Source organism: Aulostomus chinensis, chromosome 9 (genome assembly GCF_037954235.1).
Source record: "Aulostomus chinensis isolate RoL2024-O1b breed Wild chromosome 9, RoL_Achi_v1.0, whole genome shotgun sequence".
NCBI lineage: Eukaryota > Metazoa > Chordata > Actinopteri > Syngnathiformes > Aulostomidae > Aulostomus > Aulostomus chinensis.
The window spans coordinates 27786052-27807997 of record NC_141328.1 but is presented as its reverse complement, the minus strand read 5'-3'; the positions used below and the strand labels follow the sequence as shown (position 1 = coordinate 27807997).

The window sequence follows — 21946 nt, the reverse complement described above, 5'->3', positions numbered from 1 at the left end:
ACAAGGTGCACTTCAAAGGAGCCGAGCACTGAATGACCACAGTCATCCTCGGCCTGCGACGACCGGGGCTGCTGGCACCCACGTGAGGTCTCTTAAAGGTGCTGCCTGGCCCACCTGTGATGATGTCCTCAATAGTGCCATCCTTGCCCTCGTACACGGGCCGGTGGTCTTTGGCTTGCCGCCTGCGTAGCTCCGCAATCAGTTCCTGCTGCTGCTGCCTCTTCTTTTGGGCCTGGACCTGAACCAGAGGAAGGGGATATTTGGATTGTTCACTGCGCTCTTAAGGCGCACCACACAGCTTTATTTAGCCCTGAGTAAACATCGGATAGGTTTCATTCAGCTCAGTTGCATGCACTCAGAGTACCTTGGGGTCATGCTGTTTAGCTTCTTGAGCCAGTAACTTTTCTCTCATCGCTTGCTCCTGCTTTTTCCTCTGCTCGTTGTCTTCCACCGCATCCTGTTGGGATCAGAAGAGGATGAGCAGTCAGCAACAGGAAGCTCGAGACGTTCCAATGAAAGTCAATGCAACTGTGTTGTCATCCGAAGACCAACAAATAGGGTCAAAAGTTGCTAAGGGGACACACGCTTACACAAACACAAGCAGAGGACATTAAAGTCACCTCGAACTAGCTGTGACAACCTTTAAAGGACCAGCGCGTAGGATTTAGAGGCATCGAAAGCATGTACCTGTCCAGTAGGTGTCACTCTGAAACATCTGTCCCTCTTCAGCTATTTCCATTCAGGAAAAGCCACGTCACTGTTTTTCTTACTTTCTGCTGTGGCCTGTTCAAATTTAGTTTTTGCTCCTACATCTTTTCAGGGATTCACGTGCCCCCCTTCGTGAATATGATCCTCTGTTTGCGAAACCTTTGGTTTTTCAAATGTCTCAAAACCCAAAATGATCAGCCAACAACCATTTATTCCACTTCCTCCTCATGGAGTTTCAGTCAACCCATTTCCCACAACCAAATTCCTAATTCCCGTACAAACACAAACAGTCCTCTTCAGAGCCGACCGGTGGTTTGTGTGATTCTGTTCACCTCAGATCAACCCCCTCCCCCCATGTAGATACAAACGGCTCACAAAAATACAGCGATTCTGGTGATTATCACTAATGACAACGTAAGTATGGATACAATATTCAATATTCCTGCTAATAGATCCCTCTAAATCTTACACACTCTCTCTTTAATCCATTCTCTCTCTCACACAAAAGTAAACACTTGCTTTGTACATTCACAAGCATCCTTGATCCTAATATGATTCTTTGTTTGTTTTTTACAATTAAACAGAGCAACGCTAGCTTTTTCCAGTCTTTATGCTAACCTAAGCTAATCATCTGCTAACGAGAGCACATTGAGCTTCTTATCAAACTCCAAGAAAGAAATCCTTGTTAAACTGGACATTTAACAAACCCACTAAAGACAAACACAGAAATCATCACGCTGCACATTTCCTTGAGCAGATCCCATAAATCTTGACTGAGAACAATCTCAGGAAGTGTGTTGTTGTGTGGTGGTGCAGGGTGAGGCTGTCCAGGGGTAAAGGGGATGAGGGAAGGGGGGGACGAGGGGGAAGAACCAGTCTAAACACCACAGCTGCAGCTCTAGAGTCAGACCCAGCTGGCCTTTCCTGTTATTTGGCCTCAGACTATACGCCACGTCCTGTGGCACAGAGGCAGCCAAAACTCTGCCCTGCTCTGCTCCGAGTGAGACTGACAACATCCAAGTCTGAAACCAGGCTGCGTTTCATGTGACCTGGAGAGAGAGAGCTGCACGCCGTCAGAACTGAAGTGAGGACAGATACATAGATGTGACTTCTGCTGGGCGTCCTCACCTTATAGGCCTTGATAAAGCGCACAAACACAGGGAAGAAGACAGAGGGTGGAGTCGTCTTGGCACTCTCTCCGAAGTAGTTCACCACATTGTTGAAGGCTTCCTAGAATAAGGAAGGACAGTGCCAGAGTGGAAGCAATGATTGTACACACTGTCATCTCACAAGTCATGATTAGTTGTGTATCAAAGGTCAGTGAGCCGCATCTGGGACAGAGGTTAGTTCCTTGTCTATTTTCATCTGGCTTCCAGGGGATATTTTGAGGTTTCGAGGTGTTGAGTACCTCTGCTGTCTTAGCATCCTTCTGCAGCTTGTCCAGCTGTGTGTCACTGGTCTGGACGAAGCCCTTGAGGACTGAATGGTCGTGGAGGCTGCACTCTCTCCGGATCAGGTCCATGCCTTTCCCCAGCTCCCGGACATCCAGCAGCACATTTTCCAGTGAAACTTCACACACAGAGTTTATTTTCAGGCTTATTAAAGCACCTCTGGCAGGTATTATCTTAAACAAACATACCTGCTATTTCTGTTGGTGGACTACAACATCATAAATACACTAACCAGCTGCAGCTTTATCCACAAAGTGCAGTTCATTGTAGAAGTTGGCCAACTCAGGGTACTTCTCCTTCACAATGAGAGCGATGTAGTGGAGCAACGTCATTTTCCTGTCTGTAGACTTTGTGTCCAGCAGCTGCATAATAAAAGACATGAATGAAAATCTTAGAAAAAAAACTCCCCCGAGTAGTCAAGTTATAAATGAGCACACGGAAAAACAAAATTCTGCTATGGATTACTCACCAGATCCAGACTCTGTAATTTGAATCCATACACACAACCTCGTTTGCTGCTGTTCATGTAGTTTCCCAATGCTAAGATGATCTAAACCAGGAGAATGGATGAAAAATGTAAAATGTACCAAGAATTCTGATGCAAAACAACATTCAAATGAACATTTCCAACCTCAAGCATTCTTTTTAGCTTTGGGGAGGATTTCACTGAGCCGGAGGCGGCGATGATTGCATTGAGCTGAGGTGTGAGCATGTTGACATTATCGGCAAAGTTTCCAACAAAGGTGATGATGTTCATCCTCTGCGTGAGTCTCTCGATCTTGCTGAATAACAACATGAAGCGATCCTCCTCTGCTAGCTGGTCCAGTGGACGCCGTTCCCGCTCATACTGGCGCAGCACCTTGACCTCCGCCTCCGTGGGCAGGAAACGCATCAGACACTCCACAAAGTCTACAGGTAAAGCCTTCAGGTCAAACCTACGCAGGACAGATGGAATTAGATATATGTTCACCGGAAACGATCAAAAGATTATTTCAAATACAAATACTCACTTCTCTATTGCTTTGCAGATCTCCTCGGTGGTCTTGTTAGCCTTTCGCAGCGTGATGGCTAAGTTCTTGGAGCGATTAGCATCCAGGAGGGTGACTTTGTTGACTGCCTTCTGAGCTACTTTGCTCTTCGAGCAGGAGAGATCCACAACTGGACCCTGGGCTCTTGTTTTAAACAACTCCTCAAACTTCTCCAGATCCAGTTCCTGCACATGAATGACAGTTTACCATCTTGCTCTGAGCTCAAGAGCAAAGGCATCATCAATGGGTGTGCAGCGAGCTGATCTGCTTGATTTACCTCCAGTACACGCTCGTCGTCGATCTCGTTAAAGACCGTTCCGTTGATCTGATTGGGCTTCAGGGCCGTCCAGTTAAACACAGGCAGGCGGAACTTCGTCTTGATGGGCTTCTTGATTCTGATGGCTGTAAAACGTGTAAATCAGACGAATTTAGCTTTATTGTTTGCAGGCAGATTGAGTTCCAATTCAGCAGAGCAACGGTTTTACCTGAGAGACCCAGGCTGAGAATAACGGAGGGAGAGGCTTCTGGTAGAGGAGGGGCCAGAGGAGGAGGTGGTGGTGGGACTGGTGCACTTGGGCCTGTAAGTAATGAAGGATTCAATATAAGAGCACTTTTAACCCCCCCCCCAAAATCAAGCTGTACTATTTCTCATGTGCTACAGTCTGTCTGCCCGCATACAGGAAACTAGCCTTGTGTTTCCTTTTCCTATCTGGCACTGAAGAAAACTGCGACCCATCACTTTGCTTTGCACGACTGAACAAACAAAGGAACTGAAAATAGATGTCTAATGAGGGTCTACGGCTTAATAGTCAACTTTCAAATACATTGTGAGTCATGGTTGATCACCTGTAGCAGAGGGAAGAGGAGGAGGGGGAGGTGGAGGTGGAGGAGGAGGAGGTGGAGCTTCGCTGGCTGGAGGCAGACTGGTGTCTAGTCCTCCCGGTTCTGTTAACCCAGCTGTTGAACCAAAAGATAGCTGTCCAATGTCACCCAGGGGGATCCCAAGACCCCCAACACCACCCACACCCCCAACACCCAGCGGCTCAATGGCGATTTCTCCATCGGGCTTCTTGTGCAGACGGATGGTGCCTTGCTGCTCCAGCTCCAGCAGCCGCCTCTCGATGTTGAAGTGCCTCTGGAAGGCGGCATCCTTCTCCTTGATCATCCTCCTCAGGGTGTTGACCTGGGTGTTGGTCGACTCGAACGTCTCCTGAACAGTCACAAGGGGGCAATACAGAGCACAGCACAGTGACTTGACAAGCAAAAGAAACATCCTGTTTCCTGCTGACCTCATTTGCTAACACAGTGGTTTAGCTACATGCATCTTAGACTGATGTTTGCTAACACAGAGTGAACATCAGCTTACCCGTACTGCTTGTAGATCCTTCTCCTTCTGCAGGACCACCTTCTCTAAATCAGCTACTTTCATCATTGTTTCATTCTCAACCTCCAGAAGCTTCTCTGTCACCTGGAGGAGGAAGAGGCAGCGATGAGGAGAGCGATGAGAGGAGGTGAATTAAGAATTGATCCAGAGCACGGGCATCACTCCCAGGTCCACTCCCTCCCATTCTCCCTGGTATACTGTGCATCATCACCAGCGAGAAATATGATCTACACAGCAGCATGATGCAGCAAGCGTGACACAGCTTTTACTTTTGATTTTAAAAACACTGCACTTGTTGCATAGGAATTCACAGAATTTTCACCATCGTCCTCCCTCATCATTCCTGAGCCCTGAGAACAGTTTGTTATGAAATTCCTAGAATGATGTCAGCACTGCCTACATCCCCTCCATGAGAAGAAGGTCTTTGCGAGGCAGCGTGGGATACGAAGGCAAATGCCCAGAAAAAAGGAGCCAACATGAGAACAATATTAAGATTGTTACGCACACAATATTTTCCAGCGTTCTCCACCCGGTTATTATCCTCCACCACTTGTGAAATGCAAACACTGTATGCTAATTACAATGCAGAAACAGCCAAGTTAAGTACATAGCTGGTGAGCCACAACAATCTCATAAACGGGTCCAGGAGCAGCGTTGGTGGTCCAGACAGGGTGGTGCACTTACATGCGACAGGTGCTCTTCCAGTTCCTCCACCTTCTCCAGGGCTGCATTCTTGGTCTCTGCATCTTCCAGCAGGCCACCCACGTCAAAGACGTTATCCAGGTAGGCCTGGATCTGCACTGACAGCTTGTCACTCTCCGTATGTTTACATTTCTGACACCAGGGAGAAGGAATCAGTCGTACCACACAAACACTGTCGAAGTATTCTAGAAGCAGCATTACTTTGTCACCTTACCTCCAGGTAGTCATCCAGACCCAACTTGGTGAATTCATACTGCAGGTGGACTCTGAAGTTCATGTCCTCCACCGAGTGGACCACGATGTTGATGAACTGCATGCAAGCAACCTGGAGCGCACACACACACACACACACACACACACACACACACACACACACACACACACACACACACACACACACACACACACGCACGCACACACACACAGATTAGACTCAGATATATTAATTGACACACACAACACCATTATTAAGCATTTAGCTCACCATGAAGTCGATGTTTCCCTCCTCGCTGCGGAAGTAATCCATTAGTCTCTCAAAGCGATGCTTCTCCTTACAGACCTGCAACACAGCAAACCAGGTTTTTTTTTTTTTTTTTTTTTTGTAATTTATATCCAGTAACACAATTTCAAATTAAATATTAGAGGAAAATTTTCAAACATGGCATGGTAGGCAGGTTGCGTCCATATCTTAGCTTTGGAAGAACAAGTAACATTGAGAGGTATGAGAGGTTTCATCACATCCCCGCAGCCACACATGGTTCATCTGAAGAGTTTCAACATGAATTCCATTTGCAGCAACCACCTCTTCTTATGATGCTAAAGACAAAGAGATTCTAACTACTCAACAACACAGGATTTTAGAAATGAAGTCTTATTCTGACTCGTTGGTTGATGTGGTGAGTGTCTCTGGGGTTTTGGATCCTGTGGTGTTTTTAGATGGACGTGTAGGCAGAGAGGTTGAGCAGACTCCTGCGGTGCGCTGGCTCCCATCAGGGAGTTGATCCTTATCATTGTTCAAGGTTGGCTCACATCTGTTGTCTTAATGAGCCTAATCACCTCAGACAGGCTTTCCTTACGTCCAGAAACTCCCAGAGCTCCTCAACTCTCATCCCTTCACACAGGCTCTTCAGGCCTCTCTGCACACCAGTGATGTGGGGAATGATGGAGATTTAAATAATAGCAATCAGATTTTTTTCCCCTCTCTTTAGCATCATCAGTTGTCACAGACTTCGCCATGTTCTACCAGAGGATAATTGAGAGCAAGGAGGAGGGGTTCAAGTTTCAGCGAATGTCGCTTTAGGCACCTCTTTGAAGTTGTCAAAAGCTGACAGGATGATCTCATGACCTCCTCGAACTAGACAGACGGCGGCCAGCAGCTCCAGGACCAGCGCTTTTGTCCTGGAAGTACAGGAGACTCTCATTAAGACTGCACACTTAAAAAGAATTCAACTTTAATTACTAACTCTCTCTTAAATGTGTGAAGCTCTTCAACGATACACAACCAGAATATCTGACGGGTGCAAACACATCAACATAAAACCGCGGAGAAGTCCTGCAGGTGGAGGTCCTCATAGCTTTTGAAGTGCTAACCCTCCCAGCTTCATTATGAAGTGATCAGCCACAGCGGTTCACCACTAATCCCCTCTTAGTAAACATTCCTCCAACAGTGTGTGTCTACTGCCCTGACTTCAGACAGAATCTGAGCCCCATGGAGAAAAGGAGGCAGATCATATGGACTGGCTGCAGGGTTCCCCCCATTGTTTGAGCCAGCCGTGCGTCCATGGAGATGGGGGGCCTCTGTTCTTACCGTGAGTTCTTATTGTTCAAGCTGAGTGCAATTTCATTGACTGCATGTGCGTGAGACATGACCATGTTGAAGCCATACTGCATGACAAATGAGAGAGAGCAAGAGAGAGAAAGCGAAAGAGAGAGAGAGAGAGAGGATGTGGTCAGACAAACCTGCAGCACTTGACTACACAGGAAACACATTGTCGAAGACAGACACTGTGTCGTATCATAACAGAGTGTGAATGAGCTGGTAAATCTTTCCTTCAGCACTGTTTGGTACCTGGTAGTTCATAATTGCTCTTAAGCACATGATGCACACGTGAACATCATCCTTCTGGCTCACGAGTCGAGAGTTCTTGATGGTTTTGCTGTTGGAAACAGTGCCGTAGCTGCAACAGGTGGAGAAGGTTATCATTCGCCAAAGATTCAGTGAAAGACCTCAACATTTTCCTTTAAACGTGGGATTGAATCAGAGGTTGTTTCACGTATTCCTCAACTTTATCTGGTATTCACATGACTCTTGTTTGTCACATGGAGAGAGAGGCACAGAGAGAAAATTATAGAGAGGGAGGTCTGACAGAAAAAACTTCGATGGCTTTTGAGGTTACAGATGCATCATGGGAGATGCCTGTTTTCTTTGCTGTCCTCAACAGGGAGTTTATGCAGAAGCTGCTATTATGTAACTACTGCACAGTCATTGTGTGCAGAAAATATTACTTTCCTAGTGCAGTTTATAAACGGCGCGGTCTTATAATACAGCAGTCCTGAATCATATGCACGTGTTATTACACATTTATACGCAGTACAAGATATTCTTGGCAATTAGGATGATTTTTTTTTCTGTTCATGTTAAAGGAACACACCAACTTCTTTGGAAATACATTAACCAGAGCCAGACAGGAAGAGAGACGCTTTCCTAGGGCACATGCCCACCGTTATGTTTTAACCCAGGTGAAGCAGTTTTTTTGTGTGTGTGTTTTTTTTTTTCTTCAGAGGTGTCATGATCCACGACATGAAACCAGTCAGCGCACCGGGAATCAGAGCGAACCGACGGGGCAGGAGAGAGAATCACGGAGGGCAGTGACGGCAGTTTCCATTTTTGCTCCGGTCTGTTTTTCAAACTCAGTGGTGATTGAAGGATGTCAGAGTGCTGCTTGAACACAGACGGGCTGGAAAAGCTCCTCCAAGTTACCAGCCAAGGCAACCAGATTTCATTGCCTCCGTGGTATACGTATATATTTTCTTTTGACAGGGGTATGCTCTCTATCCTATTGTCTGGATGGCAAAGTAGCAAACTGCCCAGATGTTGGCGTATTCATTTAACTGTTTCGTTGCTTCCGATCGTTTCGTGCTTCATTAGTCCTCATCTCCTGTCTGTGTGTAGCTCAGTAATGAAGAGAGAATCCCAACTGTCCACATGCTCACAGCTGGCTCTCATCTGAGGACGCTGCAGACGTCTAGACAGACGAGGCCGGACCATCAGCAGAGGGACCAGAGGGGGAAGACTTTTGCTTTTTATCACTGATGCAGCTCCTCTGATTGAATTTGTGCAGAGCATGGAAGCCAAACAGGAGGTCACGATCCCATCAACCACTCAGGTGCGTTCCTAAAACCATCAGCACCAGCATGTCGGATTTTCATGCTGATACATTTTAACAGCCTTCGAGGTTAGCAGAGCGAGTCAAGAACCGGGACAGGAGGTGGCAGACAGAAGCTTAGCAATACATACCGGAGGACAGACTGGCGGGCAGAGCGCACCAGAGTGTTGCAGAAGGGTTGGGTGCTCATATGATGCAGATCCTCTATGGACCTACTCCAAGACTTAGCCTTGTCCAAGAAGCCATCCTCCCCATTCTCCAGCCCCTCAAAATCCAACCTGGGCCACATACAAACAGACAAGCCAACACGGAGGCACGGGGGGTATAGATGAGACGCAAGGGGGAGTTAGATTAGCGAGGCGAGAGCTGGGGGTTATCACATGAACTGTCTTCAGGCTGCATGATGAAGCTCAGCACAGAGATTCTGTCGCACTCAGGCAAAGTACAGCTCAGCGCCACACAACATAGCATCTGTCAAGAAACACATTCGCTTTGCCAAGTATGCAATAAGGCATAAAAACACATCCAAAGAAATGCCAAGAGCCATTTTTTAAGCACAAGCAATTCATTACAGGACGTAAGGTGTTAACTCAGCAGCTGGAACCACGGCCTAACCCAGTCTAGGAGAGGTTCTGGCTCCAGTCTGGAGGTGTGTTTGTAAAAAAGTACTCACATGACAGCACACTGGGCGAAGGAGAGGTACTCCACCAGGACGTCAAGGCCTCTGTTCTCATCATTGAGGAACTCCCTGACCCACCTATGACGCATGTCAACACAGAGAGGTTAGCAGGGCACCGAAATCAAGAACACACCCCAGAGAGAGAGAGCGAGAGAGAGAGCGAGAGAGAGAGAGAGACTGAAAAGAGGCCAAAAAAAATTAAAGTCAGTTTATTGATGGGAACATTGTTATCTCTTCATTTTTAGAAGTTAATGCTGGATTATTAAATCTTCAAGTTCGGGAATGAAACGGTTTTTAAACGAGGCACAACTGCTTTACATGTGACATCATGAATTTGCTTTTCCTGCATTTACAGACGGACATTAATTTCCCATTTTACTTTGGTTTGAAGCCTGAGTGGCGCTCATGTTCTGTGTCCTGTTTGGCCACCATGTTCCCAGATCTCAGGGAGTATAAAGTTATTCTAGCTAACAGAAATGATGGCACAAGCTATAAAAATGAGTGCCGTGGACTGGAATCATCCAGGCAGGCAGCTCTGAAGGGGGTCTTCCCTGACAAGAGGAACTCTGCAAGAATGCAGCGGAAAGCAAACTGGAGCACGGCTTCAGATTTCATCCCAATTTAACTCTGGAAAGAGAAACACTCCAAACAAAGGAATTCCCATTGCAATGAGAAAGAATGTGGAGGGAATCAGGGCTCAGGTCGACCCCCTGACAGTCAGTATTTAGTCTGCCTCCCCTCACGCACACACCACCATCCACCTCCTCTCCACTTCTCCTTAGAACCCCAGGCGGGGGGACAGGATTGGGGTAAAAGGTTCTTAAAATAGTCTAGAAATGTTGCTTACTATGACTGCCGGGCAGCCAATGGTGAGTCAGGCAGGAAAGAAATCAAGAGCCTGAAAGTGGCAGAGGGAAGGAGGGAGGAAGGGAAGAGAGGAGAGAGGTGAGGAGAGGAACAGAGGAAAGCAAACAAAGCAGTGTGTTTAGGTGAAGCAGGGAAAGGGAGGAGGGGTGGACGGGGAGGCAGGCTTGATCATCAGTTTCCTGTCTACTACCCCACCCTCCCCTCTCTCCCTCCTCGCCTCTGACCCTTCACTCCTTCCTCTCTCACTCCTCTCTATCCCGGATTTTCAAGGAATAACACATCTGAGAGGCCCTGGGATTCAAACACACACACACACACACACACACACACACACACACACACACACACACACACACACACACACACACACACACTCTAAACCTGCATTTGTTATCCTTCATCCCAATTACACAAGTCTTCCAAAACAGCTAACTTTAACTTGCGGCTCTTTCTGGGGAGAAAGCGTTTTTCTTGGATCTCAGTGAAAGCCATGAAAATGAAGGGCTTCTTTTCTGTTGAGATTTTGCGTCTATTCAGCACATTTTTTTGTTAAATGTGAAATTAGATTATATACTCAAGTATCAAACCGTACAGCAAGGAAGATAAAAAAGTAAAACCCACAATACAAAGTGAAAAGCTCACGGAGATGTTTGCATGTTTGCAAACACACACAGATCTTGTGTGTGTGTGTGTGTGTGTGTGTATGTTTCTCTGCTGTTCGCTGTATTCTGTGTTCATCAGCCAGCCTTCCTGTCCTTCTGGCATACACAACAAAGCTTCCTGCTTAACACGATGGGGGAGTGGACGAAGCAGCACAATGGCTACCATCTGGGCATTATGAGGGCCAGCTCTATGAAGTGGAGCTGCAGAGCTTGGCAAGTTAGAACAATAGGGGGGGGGGGGGGGGTCTGGGCACCAGAGAGAGCTCTGGGTCCCTGCAGCAGCAACAGCAGGAGCAAAGAAAGGACTATTCTTCACAAGGGAAAACAATCTCATGGCTTCCTTAATCTGTGTGCAACAATAAACACATCTGTGTCGCTCACCAGGAAAAGCAGAGATAGAGTTTGCTTACCCGATGTGGTTTGTCCTCAGGGATATCTCCAGCTCCCTCAAGACCTTGGTAGATTCCTGCACGCGCCTGCGAAACTTCTGCAACACATAATGAAAGCAGGGAGTGTTGCTGCGCTTTTATCTTCCAGGTTTTGAGTTTCTTCTGCAGCTGAAAGTCAACTTGAGCTTCCTCACCTTTCTGGTGACTCCAGGGTCTAAGTAGCCCCGTATTTTCTGGATGTAGGTGTGAGGTGGATTCTTCACTTGAAACCTCTCCTGTAGGACACACCAGAGTGCCATCAGGGATGGGGGCAGGTGTACCACATCATGTCACACATGTGGTATCGTAACTTAACAAGTACTGTACAGTCAGGAGTTAGTGTTACCTCTTTGGATTAGCATTTATGTTTATGTTCCTGAAGGTTGCACAACAACATGATATGTTATTTTCATACCGCCACCATGTTTGGTAGGTAAGTCAGGAATGAGAATTTCCGAGCTCACCTGGTCACAGATCAGGTCCCACTTCTTCTCGTTGTCGTATTGTCTCAGGAGCCGGGCTTTATCTGGCGGCAGGTTCATAGAATTCTGGAAACAGAAAAACAAAAACAAAAAAACATTATTAATGGCAAAGGAATGCAGTTTTAACCACAGCAAACCGATGCCAACACAGGTGAAACCATGATATCAGACAATCCTCAGGAACATTCCGGTGAGCCAAAACATTCGGTGGTTTAAAGATTAGGTGTGAAACTTTAAAGTTAATTCTGTCCTGGAGTGGCAGTGATGGCGTTCTGTCAGTTATCAACCAAACTGGGACAAATACAAGACTCCCCAAACTTTTTGAGCTCTAAAAACCATCTGATGTTTGCCAACTTTGGATGGAAGTTTCATAACCACGCCACATTTGTTTTACTATTTATAGAAAGAGTCCCAAAGCAGGAATCAGAAATCTGGCACCAGCGTCACAGCACATTAGAAACTTTGGTGACTCACATAATGACCTCACTTCCTGTGTTGACTTTCAGCATCCTGCCACCGGACATGACCCTCATCCCTCTGCACCTTCGAGGCTCGGCTGCGTTCAGGCCACAACTGCACCGGCCTTTCACAGGACTTGTCATCTCATCCAGCCGTAAAAATGCTGCAACGCCACATGAGATGTCCTGAAATGGCGAGTTTACTGAGGCTCAAATTAAATGCCGAACGCTCTCATTTGTGCTCAGAGCAATGCACTTAAGCCTTTTACGTCCCTGTGATGGCATTAAAAAATAACACGACACCAGTTTTTGACTGATTACTTCCTCCACTGAGCTGAGGCTTGTAAACAAGGGTTGACATGGAAATCTTAGAAACGAGGAAGCGCATCACAACGAGGGAGCTCGTCAGAGCCTGAACCGCCTCAGCGTTTCTCTTTGAAGAGACACCAGTGGAGACCCTCGTTTACACCAGTATCACCAGTACCCCATAAACACGGCCACAGCTTGACCTTTCACCTGCAGCTGTAACTCAGCCTCCTCTCTAAAACACCAAGCTCACACTGGCATGTTACCAACTGTGAGGTAAGTGTGTGTGATATATGGAAAACACATATTACTTGTTTCCATGGAAACCACTCAGCTGCTGCTATAGGTGGAATATCACATGAGTGTATTTTAGAATGAATTTTCCGCTTTGGGAGAATATTGCTCACTCGTGAATCATGGTACCCGAAGAAGACTTCACTCATCACTTCATTTTAAATCGCTAGTTGAAGCAAAGAAAAAAAGGAAGTCACAAAAATAAAATGCGTGTTGGGGTTATAAGAGTGTGGAACTGTTGAGGAAGCTGTGCCGAGGTGATTGATTTACTCCAGGCTGCATCACGGGGCTCCTCCCCCTCCTCTGGTCTTCTCCCAACCACCTTTCCTTAACCTCTGAGAAATCGCCATGAGGTCAAGGAAAACTGGGCCCAGGAAAAGACTCAGCCAGAGAATCGAGAGAGTGAGAGGGAATTATTTTTGCATGAAAATGAAAAAAGAGAAATTTCCATTAAACTCGTGACGAAAGGAAAAACAAACACAAGCACTGTGTTCTTGTTTATGCTGTTATGGAGCTACAGCATCTATGGATGGTCTGCCTCCGCTGTCTGTCAGGTTAATTGTTTGTTTTTCTGTAGAAGCAAACTTACAGTGTTGCTGCAGCAAAGCATTCTGGGATCTCCTGTCTTTTGGTAAAGGATGGTTTGTTGCATCCTTTGCTGAAGGAGATAAGTTAGTACCCAGGCTTCTCTTTTCGAATACACCCCCTCTTAGCAAAACCCACACAGGAAAGAAAAAAGAAGCAACATGCATACCAGATGTCCAGAATTACAGGAGGAATGTGTACTGTTTATAGTACTACTTTTTCTCTAGTCTGACCCCTAAGCTGTACACTCCTGCTTTGTCTCCTCTGGGAAAGATCGTACCTACGACAGCCGTCAGGACTGACGTAGGCAGGGGAGAGCAGCATCTACTGGTTCTCAGTTATCAGTGTCTTTCCATGAGGCTGGTCAGTGTCATCAAATACTAAAAACACAGACTCACCAATTTATCTGCGGTAAATGTTCTATGAACGGCTGATGCACAGGACACCACAATAAAAGCTTCAAGCCACATATATATACATATATACATATATACACATACATATTTACATATATATATGAAATAATGAATAAAGGGAGTGCAATTAGCACTGAGTGGATCTGTTTAATACTCCAGATATAAACATCCCCTGAATGGTAAATGGAATAATAAGCCCAGATATCTGCTCCAGCATCTGGTCAGGCCTGGAGCCTGCGTGGCTCTCTTTGTTTTCCCAGTCAGTCATGCATACTAAAGACCAGGCAGAGGGCAGGAACCCCCTTTTACCCCTTTAACTCAGAATTGCTGGAAAACACAGAGGCAGAGGCTCGTTTATGTCGTCAAAGCAAAAGAGTGAAGTAAAATCCACTGGAAATACTCGTTAAAAAAGTGTAGACGTATCACTGATGATCAATGACAGCAGGAGGAGCTGCATCCCTGCCTGGTGGAGGAGACAGAGATGACAACCGAATCTGGCGCTCGGCTCGTCGTCAGTTAGAGCCTCGGGAGTGTAAACAAATACAGGAGGGACTGAATGCAGATGAGTGTGTGCGCGCGCGTGCGTGTGAGGCAAATAGTGGAGGGGATGTTTCTTTTCTGACTAGATTTTTAGTCATTTGAGCTAATTTAGCCAACTTCACTGCGCTTTCTCCTGGTCTGATAGCATCGTACACTTCCTGTGTTTTGAAGAAACTAAAAAAAAAGAAGAAAGAAGTGATTTCATGGGAGAGAGGCAGCAGTGGCGCTATATTTACCAGACAGTCCATTTTAGGGGTGAAATACTACAGAAATGCCAAAAATGTCTGCAGCTTGTTATGTTGCCACGCCGCCCACGGACTGGCTCCTCCAGCAAGGCCTTTCTTGTTCGACCTGAGACTGACGTGACAAAGGATCCAGTGTGAAGCTTTGTTAGGATTCGGTGCTGTGCCATTCCCATCCTTTGACATTTGAGCTATTTTCCTTTCCACATAGAAAATGGTTAACAATGGCTGGTGGGCAGGGTCAGAGTCTGCCCCCTGGTGATGTGTGCAGCAAAATCCAGCTCCAACTCAACACCAGTACACTGCAACCAGATGAACTGGTTCTGAGAGCACCATGATCTCTATCATTAGGCTCCTGTTGATAGGCAGCTCAGGATACTTTACCAGAGTTGCTATACTAGAGATTCTAGGATAGGTCCTAAACATGTTAAAAGACTCAAATAGGATCTTTTTTTGCTATTATGCTGATCTCTCTCTCTCTCTCTCGCTCTCTCTCTCTCTCTCTCTCTCTCCCTTTCACCCCAATCGGTCGAGGCAGATGGCCGCCCACATCGCGTGCAGGTCTTCCTGGAGTGCGGCTCCAGACCTGCTCGACTGGTAACGTGTTACCAGATGATGTTTGTTGTGAGTTGAGTTTCATCAAAGTAAGATCAGAATAGAGGTTAACAGGCACAGCGAGGTAACGACGTCTCATATTCCACTTGTTTGTCACACGAAAATAGCAGATATTTGCCAGTTTCTGCTTAAATGTGAAAATTCTTGGTTCGATATTGAACTGAAAACATGTTGATTTTGCGTCATTGATCCTGGACATACTCCACTATTTTATGTCATTTTATGGACTAAAGGGTACATGAAGCCAGTAGCCGATTGTAAAATTGGTTTTCCAGAATCAGTAATGAGCATATAACCAGAGTGTGGCGAGACTTTAGGGGGTGTCATGGAGGAGGGCTGAGCGGGGAAAAAGAAAGGCTAAACTCAAAAACAGGCTGACATTTGAGAAACTGACAAAGGAAGACAGAGGTTTCACAGACTCAACAGTTAAAGGAGTTGGAGGGTTCAGGTTGCCGGTTAAGGAGGCACAGGGAGTCCAAGGGGGCCATCAGGGACTCGGCAGACTGCTCAAGTCACGCTCAGACCCCCACAACCCCTGAGGGGGAGGGCTGCGGAGCCAATGGTCATCTCAGACCTCAGGATGGACGGGGCCAGCCTCCATTTGCCCTGAAGAGGACGGCCTGTTAATCCCCGCTGATTTACAATAATTTACAATAATCCCTCCGCTGAGTTTATGACCTTCACCTCCTGCTGGAGGCTTCCGGAGTGACAAATGGAAGAAGAGAGATAGGATGCCCCCCCCCCCTTCACTCTCACAGCTTCACACTCTGAGGTCGGATAAGATAGAACAGAAGCGAACGCCAAACCAAACCATCGCACTTCTGGAGTACTACAAGTTTGCATTCTGTTGCCCAAGTTGGTTTCCATCAGACGTGCCACGGAGGATTATTCTAGGTTTTCTTTGGTACCATTCATGCTGTGATGATGCTTTCCTTCCTTTTTTCCTTGTGAAGTAAATATTCTGATGTACAAATGACAGAAAATGGGAACGATTCACTTAGAGGCCTGGAGCAGACCTGAAGCAAACAGGAAGAAGTCTTTGCCGTGATTTTTTTCACAGGAAAAGATCTGAAAAGTGTGACTATGAAAAAATATTGATACAAATGTCTAATATTCTTGAAGTCAAGTGGCTTATAAGTGGCAAAGCTGCATGCAGGACACAATGAAAAGTTGAATAATACCTCATTGATTTAGAACTGATCCCATTAGAATGTGAAAACACCCTGCTGCCAAATAACTTAGGTGCTTTATCACGGGAGTCGGAGAGTCTGTTTTTCTATCAACTTCAATAGGTTTACACAAGCCAGACTAAGTTGTCATCAGCTCAGAGGGAAAGGCGTGGGTGGCTAAATGGCTCACTATGCTGGACAGGGCCTGTGGCAGTTCAGACGGGGGCCCAGACAAGTCCGAGTGTCTGCTCATCAGGGTGGGGTCCAGGAAAGAGGGGCTCAGCTCGAAGCTGCAACATAATCAGGAGTTGCGGCCAAAGACAACAACCCATTGAGCCTAACACACACCTTCACAAAGGTGAGGTGGTTTAAGAAATAAATATAATAATAATCAAAGAAGATACTATCAGATAACGGAAACCCTGGAGAGAATATTAAACATTTATTGATCAAAACAAGGAATTTAATGAACCGTTCTCTTCCTTCCAAGTACTCCCAAATGAGCTAACAAAGATGTTTTCAAATGTTTAGCTTCAGTAATTAGTAATATATCAGTAATCCACGAATGCTTTGATTTTTAGCAAAAAACAAATTAACTACAACCCTTCACTCATTCATTCATTCACGGTAACACAGCCCGACCAGCCGACACATTCAGCGGAAGCAACTTGCTCCAACTGAGTACTGCTCATCTGGATAAAGAAAATGAGATTACTCAGACGAATGTGCCGGAGAGTTTGTCTCAGTCTGTCAGTTTCGCTGAGATTCTCCCGGCTGAAGGAGAAGCCGTTCCATCAAACAAGACTCACAAGGAGCAAAAGCACAGGCGAGGTGTGGACTCAAGATTCTAGCTACACTTTCCAGAGCATGAAAAGTGGATGTTGCAAATTCTCTGACATGGCGGCTAAATCAGAATCCTCATGTGGCCTTGGTTTGTACCTCTTAATAGTAACTCATCATCTCAGAGACAAGCTGGGTCTTCTTCTTCTGTGCCGCTGCAGTTTCAAAGAAGCTTGGCTTTAAATGAAAATGCAACAAACTTCTCAGAAAAGACTTTGCTGACGGGGAAAGAAGGAACACAAAGGACCAGCTCTTAACGGAGGGTTTTCTCTGAGGAGGACATGGAAAGAGCCAAGCCACTGATCCCTGTCATGAAGTGGAGCCAGCAAGGAGGCAAAGATAACACAATGAATATGAGACCTGGGAGGACTTTGTTTTCTTTAAGCGTATTAATTGAGCATATTTCAGGCTCCTATAACGAGAAAGAAAGTGATGCATCCGTTCCTGTGCCAGGACTCGCTGGAAACAGCTCAAGGTAACTGAGTCGCTATGAACGAAACAATGAAGGAGAAATCTATGAATGTCTACACATGCACACACACACACACACACACACACACACACACACACACACACACCCATCCAGACTGACAAATGTACATGAGGCGGGCGGGCGGGCACTGACGTCAACTTGTCAGATGATGTAAAAGTGACATCATATGTGGCAACCAGACTGGACCAGCTCATGACTAGCATCTACAGATACTTCACTCTGGTGTTTTATGAATGAATGTTATTGTCAGTGCCATTGTTGGGTCCATTTTTCCCCCCTAGTTATTAAAAACACAATGAGACAGGATGAGAGGCTGTCGTCACAGGGCTGCTGGGACTTCCTGAACTCGTCAGGGAATCAAGATCTGCCCCGAGTGATGCCACGTTTCTTCTAAAGCTGCGCGCCGATTGGTCCGATGCAAGAACCTGAACCCGTCTTAGCAGTTTATTGTTTAAAGTCCAATAAGCAACTGGAGACAGAGGAGGAGGAACAGGAGATTTAATTTCAGCCATTGTCTTGATTCTCGCAGATTCTGCATTCATACGATCGCTTGATGAGATGTCAGTGGTAACGGCACGGATCAGGGTCGAATTGCTGCTTGTGAACTGGGATTTATAAGGCGTTTTGATGCAGTTTGTAACTTAACTGCCATTCAGTAAACTTAATTCATACATTTACTTGTTGAATGTTTTACAAGGCCAGGAAAGCAATGTTCAATGCAACATTATGCAGTTTTCACATACCTTTAATGGCACTTGTGCCTCCTGAGCTAAACTGAGCTGATGCTGCACGATTAACCTGCTAATTTGATAATGCTTTCAGGCTCGCAGGAAGTAGCTTGGAATTTTCAGAACAGAAACATTGGAGTTTATGGAGGAGTCAACTCTTTCGTTCCCCGGGTGACTCAGTCAGCGTCGTTAGCAGTTAGCACCGACAAATTATGCACAACTGATGTCAATCCAGATCGACTGTCGCAGTGCTGGCATCAACTATGAAGGTGCAGCAGAACCAAAACTCTGTTTACGTCATGCAATGTTCCTCCAGTTTTGTTGTTTCCCTCTACAAGATGTTAAACTTAGATTCAGCAGAGTCCCGCACAACAATAAAAGATGAGCACACACCAGCAGAGGATAGTTGGCTAGTTTGTAGTCTCCTCCACACAGACACTGTGAGGAAACATTATCTCCAACGTGGATCACATACAAAAACCCAGGTACTGGTTTTGCTATTGTGACTGACAAAACTTGCATCAGTGCATCTAATCTACCATCTATAGTCATGTGTAATTCAAGCATGTGTGTTTCTGCAATCCAACAATGAACTTCGGGTGTTTTTCCTGCTCCCAGGTAGAAGGCTGCTGGACTGGAGGCATCAGACCAGAGTGTGAGAAAACACCGGGCCCCTTTCACCGAGCAGACATCTGATCGGCCGATCGCGCTTTAGCAAAGTAACCCGAACTAGGAGATCCCAACAAAGCCTGCACAAAGATGCTGGAAGACTCAGGGGGGCAACAAAGAAGATGCTACCAGGCAGGGAGTGAAGCTGGGAGGCAGTGGGGAGGGAAGGTGGTGTTAAGTTTTCCTCATCTACTCCTCCTGACGCTGCTGCAGCCAAACAGTAACGCGCCCGGTCAGATTTTGTTTATTCAGACATCTCTGGGGCAGGTAAAGGCTTGCACCTCATTTACCTGCAAATGTGTCGTCAGCCCAGAAGCCACATTCTTGATGTGAAAACCAAATACAGTAACACAACGACAACATTTACATCAAACGTGTGACACATCAGAGAGGAAAAAAATCTGTAGATCAAAATCAAACCCTCTTAGTTCGACACTGGTTGATGATGTTTTATCGCCCAACATTTTCTGTTAACAAGACCGTAGGAATGACAGTTTGAGCCACGTACACTCGGTTAGCAATGACATCAAACTAGAGAAGCCGGAGAGGTTTTCATTCATGGTTGATGGACTTTTGGTGCTTATTCAACAATCACAGTTTTTTAATTTATGTCCTGTTGATTAAATTCTTGATTAATCATCTAAATTTTAAGGTGATGGACCGATGAATGCGTCGACTGATTAATGACATTTGTTCGATATTCTGCAAGGCCTGCACCCATGAGGCCCGTTATTCAAATTGTCCATGCTGTGCATCAATATCATATTTTTTTTTCTAAACAGGTTTACAAATTTTTGTTCTCCTCTGAAATGAGGAGATTCTGGTACCTGCAGGTAAATCCTGTCAAGTGCAACTAAATTTTAATTCATAGTTTTTGGATTACCTGTAGATATTTAGTTGGCTCTTGTTCTTTTTTTTTAAAATTGCATTCCAAATCCGCATCAGCCACTAAAGCTGTGTTAGCTGACCACTAATCTGACAAATGGTTCAAACTCAAAGCCATTTGGTGCTGAAACTTTTCCCTGAGCAGCGTCACACCTCCCATCATGAAGCGTGAAATCAGGCGCAGAAGCAGTTTGGAGCCGTTGTGAGGCTTCCAGGCCTCCTGCAGCATCTCTGCCCTCATCTGCTCCAGCCTCCACTCTTCTCCCATGAACTTCTACTGTCTGACCTCTGAATCAGTCTGGGGAGAGAAATCCTCTTCCCCGCAGGCCCTTCTTTACAACGCACAACTAAATGGACATTCCACAGCCAGTCCAAGCAAGAGGAAGTGGGTGAAATACCGGTTTCTGTTGATAAGTCAGGATCAGCCTTTCAGAACCCATTTTGCTATAAACCATTTATTTACTCAGTGACGCAGCAGTGATGGACAGCAGCGATAGCAGGCCTCACGCTGGAGCCTGTTATCGTCACAGCTCTCTTTGAAGCCCAAGTAACGCTGTGAGATAAAGGCAAGAAAGTCCTGAGCTCAAGGTCCTTCTGATGCTCCCCGAGCTTCAAACAGAAGTGAACTTGAAATGCTGTCTTGTTTACAAGAGCGTATTCAGGAGACTTTGTGGTTGATAGTGTCCAAAACAAAAAAAGAAAGCAATGAAACTACCACAGATATCCAACCTGATGACATCTTGTATCTAAGAGACAAAAACACTGAGATAAACACACAAAGTTACTATCACTATAAATAATACAACTGGTCATGAATCAGAGGTGTTCGGTCATTCTTGCGTGGCGGACATCCTGTTTGTTCTCCTCTCCAGTGCGTCCATGCAAGGCCCAGGGAAACCCGGCCGACGGACCATATACACCAGGAATGACAGGAATGCAGGTACATGAATGCCTCAATAACTCGCGCCGGCCAGGCTGTTTGACACACTGCCCAGTTAAAGAGATGAAGGTCAGCCAGAGAGAAAGGGCGACCGGTCTGAGGCTGCACAGTGAGGGAATGCGCACTGTATGTCACAGAAAAATTGATACGGATTTGCCTGGAGGAAGTGATAAACTAAAAAAAAATAAATTGTTAACTAAGAAAGAGAACCAAAACTAAAAGAGTGTGAGAACCACAAATGCACATTGTCATGTGTTCAAAATAAGTTTCCCTTTGTTGCTTAATATGACTTTAAATGAGGCGCTCCAGTCAAGAGGCAGAGGAAGAGGCTAGGAGCGTTAGCATTAACACCACTGGAGCTCTAGTCTGGAGTACCGCGGTTCCACTGAGCGTCCGCGTTAAAAAAAAAAAAGAAAAAAAGAGTGTAGCGGCACAAAAGGCACCAGGGGATGAGGCCCCCTTTCTAAAACAACATGGACTGACAGAGTCCCCATTGTATTGAGGAGGAAACCACATCTCCAACCTACTGCCTTGGTGCAGCTGCATCACAGCAGCTTGAAAACCCCCACAAACACACAACACACACACACACACACACACACACACACACACACAAATAAATGACAAACACATGAATCTATTTCAAACCCACATAGATGCAGTCATATGAGCAAATAGCTGATACCGTACAAACTGCTGCTGTGAGGAGGGGTAAAGAATCAATGACATCAAACGACTACTTTGGCTTTCATGCTAACACAATCAATCACTCCAGCTGCTCCAGGATCTGTGTTGAATGCAGACATGTTATATCTGCTCAGTCATGGTCTTTAACTTGACCTTTGCTTTCCAAAATAGCTGCGAGGAGAGAGAAGCACTAAAAAATCTCCATAAAACCCGGCCCAGTTTGGGGGGAACTGTAGCCCGAGGGTGGAGAGAGCCAGGTGGACGGCCTTGTGCTTCCTGAACGGCTGCTACAACCCCGTTAA

General features: G+C 45.9%; 1 protein-coding gene across 4 annotated transcripts in view; it reads right to left on the bottom strand.

Moving 5' to 3' along the window:
• fmnl3 (formin-like 3) overlaps positions 1–21946 on the bottom strand; it is a 31540-nt gene that overhangs the window by 4904 nt on the left and 4690 nt on the right. For all 4 annotated transcript variants that reach the window (XM_086214808.1, XM_086214807.1, XM_086214810.1 and 1 more), the window contains exons 2-24: positions 11760–11843; positions 11451–11531; positions 11278–11354; positions 9333–9416; positions 8791–8937; positions 7342–7450; positions 7081–7157; positions 6578–6671; positions 5758–5832; positions 5488–5598; positions 5256–5405; positions 4554–4655; positions 4034–4397; positions 3673–3765; positions 3465–3589; positions 3170–3372; positions 2791–3094; positions 2629–2709; positions 2392–2521; positions 2117–2277; positions 1837–1938; positions 365–457; positions 115–238 (exon numbers count right to left, since the gene is read on the bottom strand). In XM_086214808.1, the coding sequence (XP_086070934.1) occupies positions 115–238; positions 365–457; positions 1837–1938; positions 2117–2277; positions 2392–2521; positions 2629–2709; positions 2791–3094; positions 3170–3372; positions 3465–3589; positions 3673–3765; positions 4034–4397; positions 4554–4655; positions 5256–5405; positions 5488–5598; positions 5758–5832; positions 6578–6671; positions 7081–7157; positions 7342–7450; positions 8791–8937; positions 9333–9416; positions 11278–11354; positions 11451–11531; positions 11760–11843 (2971 nt within the window). The remainder of the gene's footprint in view (positions 1–114; positions 239–364; positions 458–1836; positions 1939–2116; positions 2278–2391; positions 2522–2628; positions 2710–2790; positions 3095–3169; positions 3373–3464; positions 3590–3672; positions 3766–4033; positions 4398–4553; positions 4656–5255; positions 5406–5487; positions 5599–5757; positions 5833–6577; positions 6672–7080; positions 7158–7341; positions 7451–8790; positions 8938–9332; positions 9417–11277; positions 11355–11450; positions 11532–11759; positions 11844–21946) is intronic.